The sequence below is a fragment of the Rousettus aegyptiacus genome, unplaced genomic scaffold (genome assembly GCF_014176215.1).
Source record: "Rousettus aegyptiacus isolate mRouAeg1 unplaced genomic scaffold, mRouAeg1.p scaffold_m13_p_16, whole genome shotgun sequence".
In the NCBI taxonomy this organism is placed as follows: domain Eukaryota; kingdom Metazoa; phylum Chordata; class Mammalia; order Chiroptera; family Pteropodidae; genus Rousettus; species Rousettus aegyptiacus.
The window spans coordinates 11690660-11714476 of NW_023416291.1; the positions used below are offsets into that span (position 1 = coordinate 11690660).

The 23817-nt window shown below is 41.1% G+C and overlaps 1 protein-coding gene across 3 annotated transcripts in view; it reads right to left on the reverse strand.

Annotated features, from left to right (window-relative positions):
• The window catches only part of MGAT4D (MGAT4 family member D), a 31405-nt gene extending 7593 nt beyond the window's left edge, over positions 1-23812 (reverse strand). Inside the window, exons 1-7 of one of the 3 annotated variants that reach the window (XM_016154068.2) lie at positions 23726-23812; positions 21168-21383; positions 9365-9517; positions 6732-6869; positions 3744-3877; positions 1210-1256; positions 139-252 (exon numbers count right to left, since the gene is read on the reverse strand). In XM_016154068.2, the coding sequence (XP_016009554.1) occupies positions 139-252; positions 1210-1256; positions 3744-3877; positions 6732-6869; positions 9365-9517; positions 21168-21204 (623 nt within the window). In that variant the 5' untranslated portion in view covers positions 21205-21383; positions 23726-23812. Of the gene's footprint in view, positions 1-138; positions 253-1209; positions 1257-3743; positions 3878-6731; positions 6870-9364; positions 9518-16920; positions 17042-21167; positions 21384-23667 lie in introns of those variants that run through there. The other 2 variants (XM_036233504.1, XM_036233502.1) reach the window with 2 other exon arrangements.
• Positions 23813-23817: the final 5 nt, after the last annotated feature.

Here is a 23817-nt window from a genome sequence, read left to right on the forward strand (position 1 = left end):
GAGAAGTAATGCACATAGTCAGCCCTTGCGAGCCAGTGGGAGCTGGCTGTGTTTGAAATAGGATCTATTCGATGCCGATTCCAACATTTCATCAAATGAAGCTAGTTTTTTAAGGATACAATTTTCTAAATGTCATACCTGTCTAATTTTTGTGAGTCCTCAGTTGATTGCCTGGCATGTGACATGTCTGGATAAAAAAAGGCAGGTATTGAAATCACCTCTAAGGATCCAGACTTCAGTTGTCTTTTGAATCTATAAATAGAAGTAAATGGAAGCTCGTAATTAAATATTTGTTTTACCAAAATAACATAAATACTCAAAAAGAACTTCCTTATGCATATCCATATAATATTTTGATTTCAATTATTTTTACATGTTGATCCATATTAACATCATAAAACTAATACTTTGTAGCCAAAGTATTTTCGAAATCACAGATGGCCATATTAAAAAATTAAAATACACAGATTACACATTCCTAGAGTTACTTATATTTCCAAAAGTCTAACGTGCTCCCTTTTTGGCCTTTCTGCCTTCTCAAGCCATTCTCTTTGCCAGGCATTCCCTTTTTCCTTTCGTCTGCCTGAAGAATGTCTACTTACACCTTTAGACTTAGCTCAGTTGTTACTTCTCAAGGAAGTCCTTCAATCTCTAGGTAGGGTGAAACACTTCCTACTCTATACGTTCTCACATTGCCCTCCCCACACCACTGTGATAACGCTTAGCCTCCTTTTTGACTTGGTTTTTGCCAGTTCTGTCGCCCACTTGAACATAAAGATTTGGTGGGCTGGGTCAGCATCTTGCCTGACAAATAATTTTGTATTTGTTCATCAGCGTGGTTTTGCATACCTTGGGCTGCACACAGCAGGAGACTGTAAGCAGAGGTAGTGAAAGTAACTTGGCATGGCAAGGAACACAAGAATGCTTTAAAGATAAACTAGTGGGCTTCTCACAGAGGCGATGGATTTCATGGAGAATAGATATCATAACAATAATGTGAAAGATCTAGATTTTAATAGTAAATAGCCTCAAGACTGGGGAAGAATTATAAGCTACACTTCATCCCAGCCCAGAAAGAACTGCAGGTACTTTCTGGACAGCTACACATTAAAAAGAATATGATCGCTGATAAAATAATTGGACAGAAAAAAACAGGATAGGAAAATGAAAAAGAAAAAGCCATTTAAAAATTTATCCAACAGTACTCACTTTTTTGTAATCATGTCAACGACAGATGTTACGTAATCTTCATTACTCTAAAAATGAGAAAAATATTTACTGAAACTGAGGATGCCTCATCGTTTTACTAATACATGTTCGCTAGGTGTAAAGTTATTTATATGTGGAATGCCATTATGCCCTCGTCATTCCTAGCATTTTCACTTTCTGTACAAGAATTTAAAATATACATGTGTCTAAAAGATGACTTGAATACCGAAAATATTTCATTGTCCTTTTGGTCACAAAATGAAAGATCACTACACATTATTTACACTTGAAAATTAGAAGGATACAAAAATTACTCATCTCAACAGTTTTGCCCTAAAAATGGGATGGCTGATTTCAAAGAACTGCTCTTTTTGAAAATATCGTCATTTTACGAGTATTATATGACAATAGGCTTACTTCGAAATTCAGCCTAATTCTCAGATTTTCTTCTATCAAAAAACTTTGCGTACCTACTCTTCATTGAACACTGTGCTAGATCAGATGACAGACTCATTAGTAAATAGCTTTTGGTGGTTTATTCTCTCAGATGATTTTTTAAAAACATAACCAGTAGCATTACAAGATATAGCCTCAGGGTCCACAACATTCCCAAAATAAAATTCTGAAACTGTTTTGAATAATGACAGTTCTACTGTCAAGTCTGAGTACTCTGAAAGTCAACTCTGAATCTGTCAGGTTGTTTGTTAAAAATACCAGTGATGACACAGATAATTCTATGACAGTACTTGTTCTTAAGATAGTCATAAATGGAGTCACCAGTATGTTACACACCGAAACATATTGTATTTTAAACATAGTAGTAAGTTATACTTCTTAAGCATTCTGCATTCCCTTTTAAAATTGGTCCCCCCTTATTTTATTATTGATCTAAACATTTTGGGCAGATGTGCATTGTGTCAGCGGCAAAGAAATAAAGACTGTAATGTGTAACACAGAAAGAAGTGACAAAACATTCTGGAGGTTATGTATATGCTTTCAATATGAAGAAAGCAAATTTGGAGAGCAAGATTATTTCATCTTTTATTTCTATTTTCCTCTTAGTCCTTCTGTCGCTATTTTGTTTAACGGTTTTTCTTTCTTCAAAGACATGTCTATTATAGAAAATTCAAACAATAGAGAAAATAAGAAGGACAATAACGGTACCTCTCATGCCCACATCCAGAGACAACCATTGTCTCCATTTCGGAGACCATCATTCCGAGGTTGCTCGGTCTCTTTTGTCCTTATGTGTTTCATCTGCCTGCATTATCTTTTTTCCCTCCTTCCTTCTATCACATTTTATACAGATATTATTATGTTAAACATGATGCTTTACAGCTTTTTTCACTAAACAATATGAAATGGACATTGTTTTATGTCCGTGAATATGCCTTTCAATTGGTACAGATCATGGCAATGCAGACATAGGTATTTAATCAATCTCTTATTGGCAGATATTTTGGTTGTTTCTAATATTATGTTTTTCTAGCATGGAAAACCCTTGAAATAATTACTTATCGAACATGTATTATGTGCCACCCATCATTCTAAATCCTGTGAATATATTAGCTAACTTAACTGCCCAAACAACCCTATAACAAAGGTAATAGCATCATCACTGTTTTACAGATAAGAAAAGTGAAGCATAGAGAAGTAACTTGTCCAAGCTGACGAGCCAGGAAGTGGAGAAGTTGGCAATCTAGATCCGGAGTCTGTGTTCCCAACTACTGTATTGTATTTTATTTTTTAAATTCCTGACTGATTGCCTCCTTTGGATAACTTCAGAGAATGGAGATTTCTGAGATAAAGGATATGCACATTTTAAATCTGATACATTTTGCCAAATTCCCCTCCAAAAGGCCTTATGGCATTAATATTTATACAGAACTCTATAATTTTACATGAGCACTAGAGGCAAGATAGAAACTTTGGGGCCATCAAGAGATGTAGATTTGAATCTGCTCTATTAATTACTGGGCAAGTTACTTTGGTCAAGCTCGTTTCTTCATCTGTAAAATCAGGATAGAACTGCCTCTTCTACAGGGGTATAACACAGGTTATAAATAATGTATATAAAACGGTCCATAATCCTTCAGATATAGGAAGGAGCCCCTCAGTTAATGGTAGTCATTGTTACTACTTAATATAAATTGTCTCTTGATTTGTATACCAACCTTTTATTGGGCTGGGCAGGTTTTATTACTACAGCATCAATTTTAATGCTCTGTTCATAAATATGATTTCTCTATCACATAGTACGCATGGCTCCTAGTAACAAAATTAACAACACAATCTTATTTGTCCACATGGAACCATGATATTGAAATAAACTTTTTAGATTGACATATATAATTCCTTCTCTGTGGTATTAAACAGGTATTAGAGATATTGTCTGCTACTCGAAAAAGGCATCTGTGAATTACTTTTTTAATTTAAGCAAAACATTTGCAGTGACACAGAGCCGACCATGGAGGAGGGGCAGTTGAACACACGTTGGGAGTAAAATAAGCTTCTCCTTCTTCATACGTACGTACATCTGCAACAGAGACGATCACCACGGAGTCCTTCTCCTCCGCCAGAGTCATCCTGGAGACCAGAGAGGTCAGCGCTTGCTTCAGGTGACTGTGACTTCCTCTCCTCACGGTGGAAATACCCAGCGCCAAAGAAACTGCGGACACACCGGGACGGAGTCACCATTCCGAACCACGGAAGAAAACACAATTCAGCCTTAGTGTATGTGCTTATTTCTATGTCTGGGTCAGCTGTATGGTCACAGGAAGAGTGTTTGGAACCATTACAGAAGTGATCCAAATGGCTTTTCATTTTTATCACGTATTTTATTTTCTGCCTGAGGAAATTCCAAGGTGCAGTGGACCTTCAGGAAATGCATTAAACAGACGCCAAGAAGTTCTCACGGTGGTGGGATTCGGTGCAGCGAAAATGAAAACTAACCCCTGGCCAGTTATCACAGTGTTCACCCAACTGGGTACCAAACGTCACACACCGGCTGATTCTCTACGCTTAAGGAGATGCTGGAACCCCAAATAGAAAAAATGCTATGAAATATTTTCCTCTGTGAAAAAACATGCGTCAGTCAAGTAACTCCAAAATGATTTGATGGAGTGGATCCATGTCCCTAAGGGACTTTTACTGCTAATAATGACTGAAGCTCTGAGAGAACGGACCTATGTCGTCGAAGTAGATATTAAGAATCTCTCAGTGACATCTGCACAAAGTCAGTCCTGACCATGCCAGCGTCTGGTTGTGTGAGGCTGGGCCACATACACAGCATCTCCAGCCTCAGTTTCCCCACCTTTATGACAGGGAGAAGGGCTTCCGGGATGGCTAAGTGAGAACTTGGAAAACCCTCCCCCCAAAGAGCAATAGTAAAATTACCAAAAACAGTCAGGGCCCTGATATACGACAAACCGAGAAGCATTTATTTTAGAAAACTTGAACTTCAATGAGAACAGTAAGAATCAGCATTTTCCTGATTACTACTGGAAACATATGTTTATGTTTAGTGACCTCTAGATATTCTTTTGTGAAATCCTGTTTGACCTCTTGCCTGTCTCTCTCTGGAGCTGTCTGCGGGTTTCTCATGGATCGATTGATGTCCTTTATAGATTCTGAACACGAGCCCTTTGTCAGTTATGTGTGCGACAAACATCATCTCCCACTCTGGGTTCCCTTCTCAGTGTTTTACCTCTTGATGAACAGAAGTTCTTCATTTTAATATAGCATCATTTATCAGGTATTTCCTTTATAGTTAGTGTTTTTTGATTGCGGTCGAGAAATCTTTGCCTATCTTCAGGTCATAGGGATAGTCTCCTGAATATCTTCTAGATGATTTACTGTTTGCATTTCATATTTAGATCCATAATCCACCTGAAATTGACTTTTATGGACGAGGTGAGTCAGGAATCCAGTTTCAAGCTGCAGGATCCACTCTAATGCAGTTCCTGGAATGGCTTCCCATGCCTTGGGATAAGGAATGCATTTATAAAAGTTTACGAGGCCCTTGGGGACCTGACTCCAACCTACCTCTTCTGTTTCAACTACCCTCTCTCCACACCAGTCTTTAAGAACATAAAGCCTTTCAGCTTCTCGGATTCACTAACTAGGCCTCTCTCATCCGCGGACTATTGTGCATGCTGTTCCTTTATTGCGTAAAACACTCGTCATATGATTCTTGTCCTAATTCTGCTCTTTCCTCTGATAACCGTGTGATCTCGACACCCCTATGACCAAGACCCCGCTCCCTCCTTCCTTCCACTCTGCTGATCTTTGCTCACGTTTATCCAAGGCTGTGCTTCTTGTTGGCGTCTAACGTTTCGTAGTCGCTATGCGATGGGTTTTTTTTTTTCTGTGTCTTTCAACTCCTCCTCCTTCTGACTCTGGCTTTTGTATAGGACATACTTTCTCATACATCCACACACATGTTTATGCATGTGTATGTGCATATTTATATGCCGCAATCTAAAATGCTCCTACGAAGGAAGCTGATGCAGTTAAAGAGTTTTACGAGTATAATCTCCACGAGTTCCTTAATCTTTCTAAAGCTCAGTTTTCTCAGGTGTGAAAAAGAGCTCATCATAGGCCCTACTACACTGGGCTGTGTGGACTAAACGAGACAATAAAAGCAAACATGTATCTCAGTATTTGGAACAGTGAGAATTCAGAGACATCCCACCCAACACGATAGGTTTGTTAGAGGCCTGTGATGTAGACCACCACCGCTGATTCCCAAGGAACTGCCTGGAGCAGAGGTCGGCAACCTTTTTCTATAAATGTCCAGACAGTAAACATTTTTGGCTCTCAGGCCATACTGTCTCTGTCACAACTACTCAACTTTCAACTCCACGTTCAAGTGCAAAAGCAGCCACAGACAACAGTAAGTGATGAGCAACAAGTCCATATTTTTTTAAAAAAATGCAGATTGAGCCTTGGGCTGTAGCTTGCTGACCCCTGGCCCAGAGGGACTCGCTCATTGGAATGAACAAGGTTTGTGAGAACAGCAAGCTTCGGAGAGCTGGCCTAATGTCTCTGCTTCTAACTCAAATGCTTTTTCCCTTCTTCTCTACCTGGTGAGCTTGAACTCATTCTTCAAGTCTTAACTTAAGCATCACTTCTCTGGTAAAGCTTTTGCCGACCTTGGTCCCCAGAAGGATGAGGAAATAAGAAAGTAACCAAATAAGAATAGATTTATCAAAACCAAGGGAGAAAAGAGTTACCAAGTACTTAGCAGATGCTTAACATATGTTTGACTTACATTGACTTATTTTCAAAGTATCTTACATTGACTTATTTTCAAATTAAATTTGAATTCAAGTCTCTAAATATTTATTGAACTAGTTTTTTTCTCATAGACAATCCGTGAAATAATTTCTGGTAATCCAAACTAATGTCAGATAGGCCGGTAGTCTAAATATCAAATGAGTATCATTTTAATGGATTACATTTTAAAACTTAAAAGCATGTCCCAAAGATCAAAATATCTGTATCGATTCTAACTTTCTTACCGCCTGTTTTCTCTTTGCCGATGATGACATCAGGATAGAGTCTGCCTGCTTTCCTTAGATGAGGGAAAAAGAACTTTAAGACTTCAAATGTATTAGACACTGTTTTGTTCTCATCCAATGTACTCACTGTCTTCTCAGCTGAAAGAGAAAAATAATTGGGCTTCTGAGTTCACTACTCTAGGAATTTTTCTCCCACGGGTATAATTTTTTTTTAAAAAATGAGGGTTAATAAATTAATTCAATGATTAATTTAGTATCTATATATAAGAGAAATACCATTAACTGTAAATTATTAAAATCATAAGGCTACAAAATATAACTCAAAAGATTACTGACTCATATTCATTTTAAAAATAATACAGCAGGTCCTCAAATGGCATCATTTCGTTCAACGTCCTTTTATTGAGGTTGCTAAGTTGCCAGAGGAACTTAGCTCTCGTTTATATCTCTTAGCATACAGTAAAATTGGTTTCCTTATATATCACTTCACTTAAAGTCACAGAACCAACCAACAGTATTAAGTGAAGACTTCCTGTATTTAAGTCTCGCACTGTGAGCTCCACATCCAGAGGTTAGTAAAACTGTCAATTCCAAATAAAGGAAGCATAACCGAAAGATACTATAATTAATCTGATTTGCTACTTTGATTAATATCATACCATTAAAGTTTATATCTCTATAATTTCATTTTGTAGCCCCCTAAAATATTTGATGACTCCAATTGTACCATTTATTGAATTTGCCTCTACAATTTTGAAAAAGAACAAAGTTGGAGGCCTCATATTACTCAATTTTAATTCATAACACACAATACAGTGTAATTCATAATACACAATACTATCAAGATGACACGCCATTACGGAAAAAAAATCGATACATGGATCAATTGAAGAGAATGGAGAATCGAGAAATTAATCCACACAAAAGGGTCAATTAATTTATGAAAAAGGTTTAAAGGCAATTCAATGCAGAAAGGACAGCCTTTTTAACAAATGCTGCTAAGACACTTGGACATCTACGGGAAAAAGATTGAACCTTGACTTATTCTTCACACTGTTTATAAAAATCAACTCAAAGGCTTCACAGACCTAAAATGTAAAACTTAAAACTATAAAATAAAAAAAAAGAAAATTCTAATGAACTAAGTAAAGAGCTCTTAAATACAACATGGAAAGTATACTACATAAAAAGAAAAATTGATAAATTGGACTTCATCAAAATTAAAAATGTTTGCTTCTGGAAAAACACCATCAGGAGAATGAAAAGACAAGCTGCAGGCTGAGAGAATAATTTCCAAATCACATATCCATCTAATACGTATTTAGGATATACATACAGAACTCTCAAAACTCAACAACAAGAAAACAAACCTCCCAATTAAAAAAAAAAATGTGCAAAAAAGACTTGAACAGACATTTCACAAAGAAGAGATACAGATGGCAAATAAGGACATAAAAATGTCTAACATCTTTACACTACAGAAATACAACTCCCAACTATGAGATACCACGGCATTGGAATGTTATAACAAACAGAAGTGACTGGAACTCTCGTACAATCGCTGCAAGGAACGTAAAACGGTATGGCCTCTCTGGAAAACAATTTGGCAGTTTCTTATAAAGTTAAACATACATTCACCATATGCCCATCCATCCTAGATAACCTATTCTAGAAATGAAGACTCTCTTCAAATGAAAAAGCTGTACATGAGTGCTTATAGCAACAGGTATTTGTAATCACCAAAACACACACACACACACACACACACACACACACACACACAACTGAAAACAACACAAATGTCCCTCAGTTGGTGAAACAGACTATCCATTATACATCCATACAGTGTCATGCTACTTGGCAATAAAAAGGCAACAGAAAATTGGCCACACAACCACTTGGATGAATCTATGCTTAGTGAATGAAGCCAGTCTCATAGGGTCACACACTGTATGACTCCTTTGTGTGGCATTGGGAAAATGGAAAAGTATAGGAACAGAGAACCGATCAGTGGTTGCCAAGAGTTAAGAGTGGGGGTGGTATCTGACTACAAAGGAGTAAGTGCGACACAGGACTTTTTATCCAGGACAAAAAGGGAACCACAAAGGTTGATGTACAGGACAGTGTGGCCTTCACTTTGGCTACAGCGAGGATAGGTGGGGACCAGAATGGAGAGAGAGAAAAAATAAGAGCATGTTGGTCGTCATTCAGATGAAGCGTGAAGGTGGCCTGACTCGGGGAGTCGAGATGGTGGTGGGAAAATACAGACAGCTTTGTGAGCTGTGTGGGTCCACGAGTCAGCAGGATTGCTTAGTGACCGGCACGGAAGTACCCAGTGGGGAGAGGGAGGAGTCAGAGCTGATGCTCGGGGTTCTGACTGCGTCTCTTGGGTGGGTCATGGATAGTGGCACGATTCACAGAGAGAAAAAACACAGGACGGCCACGTTCCAGGTGGAGATGAGAGGAGGTATATCAAAGCCTCTTACCTGATTTTTCTGTGTCTCATAATAAAAGAATGAGTACTGACTTAGTTATATTTATTGGGGAGAAATGCCCTCAAACCAGAAAGCGTAAAATCTGAATTTCCAAACACAAACTATAAAACGAGAAACAAAAGCAAAAGCGACACAAACCTAAGTTTCTTGATAGATTTTTTCTAACACCGTACTTTATTCTGCTCAAGACTCTGATTAGCTCTTGGTGATTTCTTTTAGTTTGATTTTTCAAATGTAGAATATTTTCCTTAAACTCCAAAATACGCTTTCTACAATTGAATAGTTGATTACCTGCAAAGAAAACATATATGTTTAAGTTCATACATGTAGCAATGGTATCATACAATTTTCTAAAACATAACAAAAATGTAAAATATATGCTTCAATATAGCTATATATAGCACTATGTTTATATATGTATATACAGTGCTATATATTATATAGACGCATACACGCATACGCATACACACACACACACACACACACACACACCCCAAAGACTGGAAAAAGAATGAAATGTTAAAAATAATAAAATCTGGAAGATGGGATTATCAATGGTTATTGCTTTAGTATGTTGTACTTTTCTATGTTTTCCAATTTTTCCATTTTGTGCATGTATCAGGTTTGTAATTAGAAGGAAAAAGAAATTGAGCCAAAAAATTCACTCCGAAGGATTTATCTGAAGAAAATGAGCAAAATATGTACACAGATTTGGTTCCAAGGCTGTTCAACATACACAGCATTATTTAACATGGTAAGAAGATCAGAAACCTCTGAAACGCCCAACAATGGAAACATGCTAATTACGGAACATCCTCTTGAGAGAGTAAGCGTGCTGGTGGCTGTGCTGTTCAATTATGTATAAACGAAGACCAGTTTTGCCACTTGACATTTGTGTGACTTGGACAAGCTGTTTAATTTTTGTTAGCCTCTATTCCTTCGCGTGTAAATGGATCTATAAGAACGCTTGTTTCAGAGTTGTTGGGAAGATATAATCCGAGAATGCATGCAAACCACATGACAAAGCACATTTTAAAAAAGCTTTGACAAATGTCTAATAAAAGTGATTTATCAATGGACTACTCTTTATTCATTTATGCATGGAATACTATGCAGCTATGAAAACCACCTTAGAGAATATTTAATGCTGTAAAAACAACTGTATTTTTACAGACAAAACTATGCATAAAATACTTTTTGAAAAGAAGTACATACACATATAGTAAAAAAAAGAATAAGTGTACAGTTTATATTTTGTTAATATATAACCTTTGGTTTGTTGTATAACTTTTTATTTCCTATTTTTACATTTTTTGTTTCTATAATCATGTCACATTGCTTCTATAATCACACACACACAAAAAAACAAGTGAAAAAGTAAACACCTTTTATCTGTCAGGTACTCCGGGTCAATGGAAATACAAAAATAAAAAAAGACACGGTCAGCTTTGGCCTCCGGGAAGGCTAATTGGTAGAACTAACCTAGCTGATTACATAAATCTACGTGATACTTACAGTTTCTCTTCTCCTTGGCTTTTAACTAAGAAGCCCACACACAGGTCACACCGGCCCCAGACACGGGTTGCCAGCTTTATTTGGGGCTGACAACGGGGATACCACAGAGTGCACCGGGATGTCCTTCTTCCCCACCCAGGTTGACTTACCACCCCCCTCCCTCCGCCATTATTGAGCAAGAAGATGGATACGAAGGGGCCACACATGTGCTCATGACTTCGGAGGAGAAAGTACGGCGGGAGCCAGGAGGCCCCCCTTTCAGAGATCACATGAAAGAGGAGGAGAAAGAGCCAGAGACGGCCCAAGTTGCCTTTCCAAGGAAGCGACTCTGCCTCGTCAGTGTGGCCTGTGAAAGTCGAGCCTACCACCCCCATTCGAATGTCTTCTGAGACGCTCGGAAAAGGGGCTCTGCAAACCTAGAAGCTGTTCGTTCTTGCAGGGGCAACATGGGGAGAATCCACAGCAAGGTTCAACAGGGATCTGGTTAAGCTCACCTTCTGTTGCGCTGTGATGAGCAGCTTGAACTTTTACTATAGACCCGTGTTTCCTAAACCTTTCTCCTAAAACACCTCTACTGGCAGTGAATTTGAACAGAAGGGGTGCAGGCAAAGGCATGACCTGAAATAGCCTGCCACATTCGTGGAATTTCTGAGAAGCTTCTTTAAAATGTCTGCAAGTTGTATAGCCCATTTGGCAGTATGCATCTGCTTTAATATAAAGATAATGGAGTTGTGCCTCCAGGTCCAACATTTTCCAGGTGACTAATTGTATATCTTGGAAGACCCCTACAGACTGTCATGGGAACCACCATTTCAGTGGAGGAGTGTAGCTGAGGACCATTAGGTACAACACGTGGCCGTACAGAAGATTGTTTCAGGAAGGCAAAACTAAAGGCAGAGAAACCACCACTTAGGAACCTAGAGTGATAACATTTTCATGCAGGAGATGATAAAAGGGTAAGCCAAGGCAGAAAGGATTAGGAAATGGGGATGAATACGAGAAATACCTGAGAGCTTTTAAGGAAAGACTTAGTAACTGATTGAGAGAGTGGGGACCAGAACCCCTGCCGGGTTTCCAACAGGACTACTAGATTTCTAACCAGGTACTCAGCCTGGACTGGGAACGGGAAAAGTAACAGGGCTGGAGGTCATCGTGATGCTTATGAGGTTTCCAGATGCATGGTAAACATTTGGCTATATGACCTTGAAGTTCGCGTGGGATTAAGGCTGGTATTGAGAGTCTTGAGATACATTTGTAAAATAAAGCAAGAAAATGTAGTGATGAAATACTGTCCCAGTCTTACCTAGGGACAGGTACTTCATCCCTGCCTTGGCTCTCACACTAGCCTTAGGCTAGGGCAGAGGGCTCAGTCTTTGAAATCCAGCAGGGTGCTATTATCAAATGAATGGATTTGTCAGCATAGAAACTGATTTGAGCAATTCTAAAACTGAATCATGCTTAATCAAAAGAACTGCAACTATCCCCAAGAAAGCTTAAATATCCACATAGTGGATACTACTTGAAGATGCTCACAAATTTCAGATGTGGATGTAGTTTAACCAGCATCGACCTATGTTGCTGGGGTTCCCCAGGTAACAGCCTCGCTGCAAAATGGGCAGTGTTTGCAGTTGATATACCATGGGTGATGCAATATATCTGGGCTTCGACAATGTTAAGTCAGTCCTTGAGGGATCAATTTGGTAAACATGAAAAGAAAGTGTTTTCTCTAGAGGAAGTAGTATTTGTAGAAACAACAATATAGAAATATTAGAGGACATGATCTCTAGTCTTAGATCTGCTTCTTATATATTCTTACCTGATAATTCAATTCATAAATATACTATTTAAAATATATTACTTGCATATTCACTCAGTATTTCATGAGTATGGATTGGTATAAAATTATTTTGCAAAAGTGTGAAATAAACAAGAATCCAATATTTTGAGTCACTTGTGCTAAAACTGTGAGAACAAACACCGGTCCATGTGTGCAATGGGCCAATGTGACTTCCACCCACAAGCAAGGGTCCAGATGAGGTCAAGGGGCCAAGGTACTGCTCTCCAGTAAAAATAAAATGCAAGCCACGTTTGTAAGTTTAAATTTTCTAGTAGCCGCATTAACAAAGGTAAAAAGGAACAAGGGAAAGTACTGGGAAATAATATATCTCATTTAATCCAATATACCTAAAATGATTTATCAACATGTAATCAACATAAAAAGTAATTCACGGAATTGTTTACATTCTCCATTTTTTATATTAAGTATTGTAAATTCTGTATTTTATACTTACAGTACATCTTAATTCAGATGCTAAATTTTAATAGTTATAGTGAAATACGGTCCTACCAAAACAATGAAATTTTGCTTAATGGAGAAGCAAATTTAGATGACTTAAAATTAAATTAAAAAATTCAGTTCCTCATTTGGACTAGCTCCATTTCAAGTGCTCAGCAGTAGCCACCTGACTAGGGGCCACCACAACGGGCAGCCCACGCCATGACACCGGCTGCGGGCTTATTTGAAATGCGGTCACCTTGGTCTTCACCCTCAGCCCTACTGAGTCGGAATCTGCATTTTAGTAAGATTCGCAGGCCAGTGGTATGCCCGTTAGAACTGGAGAAGCTCTGCTCTACACTTCTATCATTGTTTTATCTTTCTCACTATTGACTTCACCAGAGAGTTCGGGAACATATCGCCTCTAGCTGCACTACTACTGTTAACTGCCTCTTAATTGGTCTCTCACCTCCAACTTTCTGGAAACCTTGTTCAAAGACTTTAAAAAGTTCCCCGAATGCTCACTGAATAAAGTCCAAAAGATTCACCTTAGTATATATGGTCCTATGGGATATGGCCATATGCTAACCTTTCTACCTTATTTCATCCACTAAACACCTCCGGTAAGGAGAAGCACACTGACCTATTCGTTCTTCCTTCCATTTAATAGTTACCACGTGCCACTCACTGTGTCATGTGGCAGGTAAACAAACATGAATGAAGTCAGGTTCCTGACCTAAATGAACTGACAATCAGGCTGCAAGGGCTGGGAGAAAGGAGCATATGTTTAAACAAGTCGGTACAGTGGAACTGTCCAAATAGAATTATCCTCAAAGTGCTACAAGCAAAGGGAGACAGGAACCATGAACGGCCCACGAGCCCTTGGATTCAGGACTCCAACTAAGAGCCGCACCCAGGGGCTGCTCTCCTCGCTAGCTCTGCTCCTGGGGATTTTGCAGGCATAGTCCCACAGGGTCGGAGACCTTGGTGATTATGTATCGTTTCCCACTCGGATGGGGAGAAAGGGAAAAGCCCAAAACATTCACTGATAAAGTCTGGGTGCCCCGAAACAAGCCCTCTCTCCGGGGCTGAGGGGCATTCCCACCCTGAAAAGTGCTGGCCCTATGAAGGGTCTCATGCGGCCAGATGGCCAGGGGCGGGACAGAGGGAGACACACTGCCGAGGGAGCCCGGTGAAGCTCTGCCAGGCGGCCCGCAGGTGCACTGCCGGGCGTGGCCACGACCCGCGCGTTTGCGGAGGCGCACCCAAACCGAACGGTGTTTCGGTTTCAGGTAAATACCCAGAAGCGGAGTTTTCCAGGAAACTCAAGGCTGTTTTTCACAGCGCCACACCCATTTGCATTGCCACCAACCGTGCACGAAGGTTCCCCTTTCTCCGCATCCTCACCAACACTTGTTATTCCTAGTCTTTTTTATAATCGCCATCTACCGGGTGTGAGGCGATAACTCACTGTGGTTTTGATTTGCATTTCTCTGGCGATTAGTGAGGTCGAGCATCTTTTCACACAGATGGCTTCCTATCTCAATCGGAATAAAAGTCATGGTTCCTACTGGCGTCTCCATGATCTCGTCCTGTCCAGCTCGCTTCCTTGCTGCTTTCTGCCTTTGGCCTCCTGGCCGTTTCTTAAACATGTCAAGCTGATTCCAGCACAGGGTCTTTGCAAGTCCTTTTCTCATTGCCTCGAAGACTCTCCCTCAGCTACCCACACAAAATGCTTCCTTACTTCATTCAGAAATCTCATCAGATGTGACTTTCTCAGAGAATTATTTTCTGACATCCCTATCTAAAATAGTACTTTCATCATTCACATTTGTTGTTTATTTCTCCTAACCCCATAAAAGCAAGCTCCATAACAGTGAGGGCTTTCTAAAATTTTGTTCACCTAGTTTCTACAACATGGATGGGTGCTTATCCATTCACACATTCACTCATTCCTTCACTCAAATATGACCAGACCTATTATATGCCAGGCATTTTTCCAGACGCCGGGGACACAGCGGTGAACCAAACAGGCAAAAAAAGACAAAAAAAATTCCTCTCCTCAGGGCGCTTACATATTTGTTCAACAAATTAATGAATTATTAATACTATGAATTTATAGAAACAAAAAATTATATGCACATAAAATTATTTTTAAAAGGAGAAATAATGAAATAGGTGGTATCTTATCTTTCTAACAAATATTCCCAAATTTTCATTTATAAGAATCACAACTATAGATCGAAATTTTAAAATATTGTGACTATCTTCAGTGTTTTATAAAAATCACTACTTCAGAAATAAATGTAGTCTGTGTTTTCTTTTGTTGATGTAAGAACATTTCATTATAGTACCAGGATTTCCTAATTATTTCAGACCTAGGTTCCACAGAAATAGATACACAGAAAATGAAAAACCTTTTTTATCTGCTCATTTGAGAGTAGTGCATTCTCAGGAACGATATCTCATTTTCTGAACTTGAACATGTGAATGATGGGAATATAAATACTGTGAAGAAGCAAGTGTGGTTTTTTTTCTATTTGTAACTAGAAAACACACTAAAATGGTTGCATGTATCTCAAAGCCTAGTTTCATTACATGAATATTAGCTATAAAATGACTTCTGAGATTGCCAATCTAAATTGCCTTCCAAAATTACTATAAAAGGTTTTATATTTTGCTTTCTAATTAGGAGTAATGGCCTATATTTTGTTATAAAAGTGCTCACTGTTTATTGGTCTAAAGTAAAAACACATTTGGATAATGTTCTTTATAGAAAATGAAGAATAGGGAAAGTGTATAAAATTATTATTAAAGATTAGTATAAATCAGATAAATTACTGTTTTTAATATTTGAAATGAATTGGGTACAATGTTTGTAATTGTATGTACATGACGAAATTTAGTATTAGAGGACATAAACATTAATTAGAGGACTAAAGCCACTTGCGAATTTGATTCTTGACATAACTACCAAAATTACTTGTGTGCACCTGAGTCATAACTGTGTTTAAGAACAAAAATGAAAATTTAACCTAAAACAACCTAAGGACAATCCTGGAAGTCTGGCTTAATATCTTTACAGAATTCCTAGATCTTAAGTTCGAAATTCAACTATATGGACGCTAAACTGCTACACTATGGACTAGAGTTGAAAGATAAAATACAGGAAACCTAGTTAAATTTGAATTTTAGATAAATAACTTTTTAGTATAAATATATCCCACATAATTTTAATAGTAAAAACTTACTGTTTACTCGAAATTCAAATTTAACTGGGAAACCTCTATTTTTATTTGCTAAACTGGCAAACCAGCAGACAACAATAAGTTAAAACCTTGATGTGCTTCAAAGTGGCAGCGCAAGCCACATGGTCCATTTAAGAAAGTCCATACGCTAAACTAGGCTCTAAGTTGGTCGATTATGTCTCTCTCCATCGTCTCATCCTTCACAGCTTCAAAGTACTTCGGGGAACGTTTAAGTGTGGCTCAGTAACAACACAGAACAGGAAAGAGGTGGGACATTGGATGTGAGAGAGGAGTTCTTGGAGCCAGGCATCCGCGTTTCTGGGAACGCTGGGGCGGAGGAGGGATCGGTCCCCTGGAATCTTTGGAGAGAAACGGCGCCCGCAGATGCAGCCCGAGGCGCCCGCGGGCCGGCCCGTGAGCGCGCGCACCCGGCGGGGGCCAGGGCGCCGGGGTAGACCCGGACGCCCGTTACGGTTCAACCGCCGGCCGGGCAAGGGCACTGGGGACTACACCTGTACAGCCCCTAACGCAAGCGCAGGCGGCCCGCCAGGTCCCCATGTCGCCCTCCTCCTCTCTGACCCGGCCGCCCCAGCAATCCTGGAGCCCCGAAGGCGGGAAGGCGGGAAAGCTGGCGGGCGAAGTCACCCGCCGCTTACTGGTTTGAGTCATCCTGGAGATGCAGAAGCAGGAGAAGCTGAAGAGCATGACAGCGACGAGCGCGAACAGCAAGTTCACGCGCTTGACCCTCATGGAGCAGGCCGGGTGGGGCAGCGGGCAGAACGGCGGGTGGAGGCGACCAGCAGCGCCCACACCCACGTCGCGGAGGGTGAGCGCCACGGCGCCTGCGCCCCCCGACGCGCGCCCTGCGCACCCTCCGCACGGTGTCGCCGGGCCCCCTGCACGGCCGCCCTGCGGGAGCTTCCCGCCCTGGGAGAACTGCGGAGGCCTCGCTCCTGTGCACATGGCTCAGCGCTTAGAATCCAAGCCGCTTGCTAGGGCCGCTGGGACAGTGCAAGCGACAAACCGTGGGAAAGCGCCCCGCCGCCTGACACGTGGCGAATGCTTCATGGCTTATTTTCCTGTCCCAGTCACTTTTGTGCCAGACTCTGGGCTAAACAGTTTGCACGTATTATCTTGTTAAATCCTCACACCATCCCAGTTTTTTAAAGATAAGAAATTTCTAAAGAAAATATACCTTTATTTGGAGATCATTAGCTTTAAACGGTAGCCATCACATGTCCAAATGACCTAGGAGGAAGTGACCAACCTCAGAACTTTAGCTTAATCCCCTTCTGTTTGTTGTTTTTTAATTTGTTGGTATCCCCTCCCCCGGGAAAGGAGCAGGGAGTCACCTTTTGTTAGATACACTCATGAGCAGCTGCCGAAGGGAGATTTGCTCTGCCAAGATTAAGCATCAGTTTCTCGAGCTTTTAGCGAAGGCTGGGAAACACTAGGAGAACAGGGGAGCACTCTGGTCTCCTTAACTGTGGTTTTCCATTTGGGTTCTCCACTCTGATCACTTTTATTTGGGGCTCACTGGCAGTGCCCGGTAATAAGCATTCTACTTCAAATCAGCAGGGCACCACTGGCTGGGCTGGTTTTTGGCCCTTTAAGAGGGAGAAAGATTTGAACACATGCCAGCCTGAGGATGTCATAAGCTGTCTCACGAGCTAATGGTCGGGAGTTGTGGCCTTCAGTCGAGCAGTGACACGGCCAGATTCCAAAAGAGGGAGCCGGGATGAAAAAAGAGCTCAACTTTATTCTCCTTCATCCCAGCAACCTCTTGTCGGTCTTCACTTTGGCTAAGCTCCACTGAAAGCCAGAAAGCAAGAGCATCTGGTTTGATGCACTGGATCATACGAACCTGCCTCGCGGGTGTGCCGCAGGGTAGACACCGATGCAGAGTCGGCTGAAGGGGGCGGGGGGGGGGGGGGAGCTCCCAGCACAAAGATGCCTCCAAAATCAATATTTCATTGTTCTCTTACTTGAACTCCAGTTTCACATTTTCAGTTGCCTTTAAAAGTAGCACTTTGCTCACATCTTAATGTTTCTGAAATCAGCACATTTTCCAATCGATTTTTGCATTTTAAATAATTATTTCTTCTTCTTTTGTATTTTTTCCCAAAGAAAAGAAAAACCAAAAACGTGCTAGTCAGTCCATGGTTTGTCTGCGAGTCAGAACACATGATATTTACTGAGCACCTACTCTGTGCCAGTCACTGAATTAGTCACCTGCTGGTTCTTGGCTCCACTTTTGTATTCACGCTCGGATACAGACTGCACCCCACGCATACTCATAATCCTATCAAAAGTTTCCAAGACGCAGCTGAAATGCCACTTCCTCCATGAAGCCTTCAGTGATCATTCATGTGTAGAGGAATCCCTCTCCTCTTTGAACTCTTATAACACTTAGATCCTCTCTCAGGGCACTCAATCTGCATCCTATTTAGTAGTTGTACTTATTTTATTTCAACTGCCATGTTACGAGCTCCTAGAAGACAAAGATCATGTCTTATACAGATTATGTCTTTATATAAGATTCCCCACTGTGCATTTCAGGTCATGTTACAGATCAAAGGTATTGATTCAAACACAAGCCAGTGGTTTGTGGATATAGCCAGAGCAGTCACTACCCTTACTACCATTTAAGCCAACAACAAACATCTCTCCAGGAAACCCAGAAGGTAAAGAATGCAGTAGCACCCTCAACGACCTTCACACTTCCCTTCCGTGATTTGTTTTTAGTGTCACCTTCAGATCATAGGAAGTAGAGAATTACCAGGCTAAAGGTAAATATTTGCTAAAATAATAGGAATGGGAAGAGTAGCCTCTGCGGGTATGACCAGCATTAAATCTATCAAAGCTTCTTTAGTTATCCGCAGTCTAAACACTGGTCTCACGACTATTATTAGCACAGAAAAGTAAAGACAGATTTTTTGCTATGTACATATATAATCCTGAAGGGTAAAATAATCTGAAAGATAATGACTGTGGATAAAATGTCAGCTATCGTGACTCCTATTTCTGTTTCAAGTTACTTAGAAATAAGTCCTCTGTACCCAGGGTGAGTGCCATCTGTTCAGCACACTCAGGAAAATGATCGTCCGAAAAGGGAATTTTATGGGCCATCTATGACAGTGCTTCTTCTTAAACTTCAGCATGCCCAAAAAAATCACCTGGAAATCTTGTTAAACACAGATTGCTGGGCCCATCCTTGGAGTTTCTGATTCAGTAGATCAAGGCTGGGACCCCAAACTCTGCATTTCTACCAAGTCCCAAATGATATTGATGCTGCTGGTCCCAGGCACTACACTTGAGAATCACTGCATAATCGCATCTCAGGGAAACATAAGTTAAACTTAGAAAATGTATAGATTATCGAGTTTATCCTCTTCACTGAAACCATCCCCAGATACCTACTTCATAAAGATGCCACATCCTCTTGCACCAGTGAGAAGGGATTCCATTATATCTCTTGGCTGTTACATTCTAGAAGTTAACAATACATACAGAAATTTGTCTCATAGCCCTGAATGTACCAAGACTAGCCTGATTAGTGGGAAAAGAGCTATCAAGCTTCTAGGATTGGGCTCTGAATTGGAAGGCCCAGCTGCAGAAAAATGGGGATGTCCCTTCCAGCAAGCAGAGATTGCAATCCAATGACTAAATGAACAAAAACAAAAATATGGTATAGATAAGTAGTAAGAATCAGAGGGTCCAACACAGATCAACAAGGACTGAAATGATCTCCGCCCCCCCCCCCAATTGTCTTTCCTATGATAATAGCACTTCAGTTTTCCTTGGGGGGAACTGTGGTATTTGGTCAATAATTCTTTCAGCTGTGGTTGCTGCTCCTCACATGCAAAACGGAGCCTCTGGGCCACCAGATATCTCATTCTGATCAATAGGAATTAGCAGAAAGAATGTTCTGGGGCTCTGGAGCCAGGCTTAGAGCCAACTTTTACCTTCTCCCTCTTGGAGCCCAGCTGCCATGTTGTAAGGAAGTCCAACCCCAATTACCGAATGCTAACAGGCTACACGGAGAGGAACACTAGGATGAGAGGTCATCTTGTAGGAGCCAAGCTCCAGCTGGATGCAGCTGTTTAGGGGACACCACAGGAATCTGGCAGAGCCGCCCGGCTGAAGCCAGCCAACACACAGCATCATAAGAAATTGCATCAGCCACAAAACTGGGAACAATGTGTCCATCTCCAGCACCAAAACCCTTTTTAAACTGTTCCCCCTTTATTACCCCTCATATTCGAACAAAACACATTTGCCTAACTGACCCAGCGAGTCCTCTTCATTTTTACACTGTAGTCTCAATATTTCAATTACCAGTTTTAGTATCAATTTAACAACAGCTTTGTAGATGGGAAGGAATACAATACATCCACGTCATGTTGGGATTTCTGGGCTTATATCTGTACACTAGAATGTAGAATCTGCTCTTTGTTCTAGAAAGATGTATGATAGGGAACCAAATAGCCTTTGACAAGGTTTGGGCTTTAGCCCAAGAGAGAATAATTTCAAACTCATTTGGATCCTCTAGAGCTACAAATAGTAATCCTGTACAGCTCATTGGCTTATTCGCTTGGAACCTGTGCCCAGGAGATTTTTTCGAATGCCATTTTTAAATGGCTACTTTTTTGTTGTTGTTATTAGCATTCAACAGTCTCTTATCACATTAGTGGCTTTGGTTAGAGACAGGTGATAGAAGTATATGTCATTATTCCTCGTCACTGCGTGGCTTTGACACCGCTGGATCCACTGAAATTACCCAGGGGACTACTTCTAGGGAAAGGCAGGGCTCTTGCTGCGGGCATCTCTGTGACCCACAACCTCCCCCTGGAATTCCCCAGTTGCACCCCCTCCCCTGGGGGTGTTCTTGATGTTCACTCACCAAGATTCTCATATCGGCCTCTGAAATGTCCAAACATTGCCCTGTGGTGAAGAACTAAGTTCCTCTTCCACTGTCATGTAGTCTGCTCCCAACTCGGCCTGTTGCACGGTCTTGCCTTTGCGTTATTTGACTGGGTTTTTGCTGTCCGTGGAGCAAATAGTAGTGCCTTTGATATTGGAGTTTCGACCATACAGAAGCGCTCCTGGATGTCCTTTCCTGGATATTTTGTTGGAAAGAGTCATGAAGCTTAGATCTCGTTCAGCAGCAGAAGTGCACTGCGAATTCGTTAATCCTAAAGCAGAGATGCTACCAGCTCGTGTGTGTGTGTGTGTGTGTGTGTGTGTGTGTGTGTGTGTGTGTGAGAGAGAGAGAGAGAGAGAGAGATAACCAGCACCTCAAAGACAGCTCTCGCGACACAAATGCCGCTTTATTTGAGAATTTTGCTGTGCAGCTTCCTCTTTATCACAACCTCTTTCTGCCATCACCCATATCGTATCAGATCTTAATATAATTTGCCACTCTTAAATTATGGGAATCGTTTTCATTAGAGCCTAACAGCATGCTGGCAATCGGGTTCTCCAGCGCCATCACCAGGAACTTTTTGAATCCAAAATCCCAACGGTCGCCACAAGGTGGCAGTATTACGTTTCAGTCAAAGCCTCCAGTTTGCATGTACTTTGGTGTCAGAAACTTGTAAAACACGTGTGAACGTGTTGGAATGGTAGGGTCTCAGCAGCATACTTGAGCTACTTCTCCTTAGATATTTTTCACAGCTTGCCAAATAGCCCTTCGAGGTGTTGTGCCTCCTTTTTACTGGCAAGGTCCTGGGGGGGGAGTATTTTATTATTTACCGTTTATAGTAAATAATACCTCTGACGACCCAAAGTTAGTTTAGAAATTTCACTGATTGTACTAAGTTCCAAATCTTAGCTGGACTGATTAACCACTCCGCTAGTCATATGTGCCACTACAGCTCTCAAATATGACTTTCTCCCTCAAAGGGGGTGATGATCATGTCATCGACATAATAAATTAACTTAAATTTTAGGGGGATCATATCTAAACCCAGTCTCACCAAATTATGTCAGTAAGGTGGAGAGGTCCAAGATACCCTTGAGGAAGGAGCATAAACATATAATACATTCCTTCATGTACAAGCAAACTGTGCGTGACTTCTGAGATTGAGATCAAGAACAGAGCAGCAGCCAAATCTATCACAAAAACATCCCAGTCACAGTTAGCTTGTCGAACCTCTTCTACAGTTTTGACAATGCCTGGAACAACAGACACTTGTTTAAGCCAAGGTACTACCTTGTTTAAAGCCTGACAGGTAACAGCTCTTCCAAGAGCCTTCTCCTCTTCCCAGGGCCACAGAGGACTGATAGAAAGCGTGGGTGGGATCAGCACTTCCGCTACCATTGTTTCCTAGCGAAACATGAGATGTCCTTCCAGAACCTGCCCCTGCCTGATATTTGCTAGAAAGGGGGGTCTGAACAACTCTCAGGGCGTCCATTATGCATGTCCAATTAAAACTACATGAAGGGCGGACTTCTCTGCCTCTTAAAGACATTTGGCTTAAAGCTGGTAGTGACGAAGGCCTTCATCACATCTATTTTAATTACATATTCAGGTAAAGGCAAGAACTAGATCTTTCTTTTCTCTCCATCTTTAGCTTCATAGTGATTCTGGGGTGACCTGCCATAACATTTTTCTGTGCCCCAAACTTCCATTTTCATACCTTGACGTTGCCTTCCCATTCCCCTGCTGGGATCGTGGCACACGTTACATCCTCATTCAGTAATCCCAGAGGGGTTTTCTACCCTCTGTCCCTCACCATGGACTACATCACACTGTCTGGGACCTCTTAGCTGGGGAAAAATGAAGATTTGACCCTCTAGATGATTTTGCTTTTCTCCCACAACATTAAAGGATGGATGTAAATCACTACCTGTGCTAAACACAGCTTATTTCCCTTGAGCATCATTGGCTTGAAACCCATCCAGTCTGGGATAATGGGAACAGACCCGACAGGGTAACTCAGACGAGGTGGATGCCACCAAACCCATGGCAGGGATCCTGTGAAGTTCCCTGCTCCTCTATTCCCCGTCACCCTCTGACTTAAAAAAAGGAAAAAATCACACGGTTTTACCTACTTAAGTGTTTACTTGCTTCGTTCTGGTTACCATTTCCACCGCAGCCCAGTAGCTTAATTCTGAATAACTTAAACTTTCTTTCTGTTGGTAAAGCCCATCACTAGTAGGAGCAAGTCATTGATTGTAAATTCCGTTTCCTCATCCATAAAGTGGGACTATTAATAACTACAGTTGACCCCTGAGCAACGCGGGGGTTAGGGGTTCAATCCCCGCTGCAGTAGAAAACCCGCGTAAAATTTAAGTCGACCTTCCGCATATGCGGATTCCCAACCGCGGACGGAAAACAAACAGAATTAAGACAAATTTAGGGGAAAGCTCTTTTGTAACTTTGATGCTATGACAATTACCAAAAACATACTGCTCGCTCCTCGCAGGAGTGTAGAAGAGAACACGGCTTCAACTTACGCAGCAGACGAGAGGTTTAACGCGAGAGAAGTCTCTAGAGCCGTGAGGGGAGAGACAACCTTGCGCGCAGGGCGTGCCGCCAGGTAGCCGTT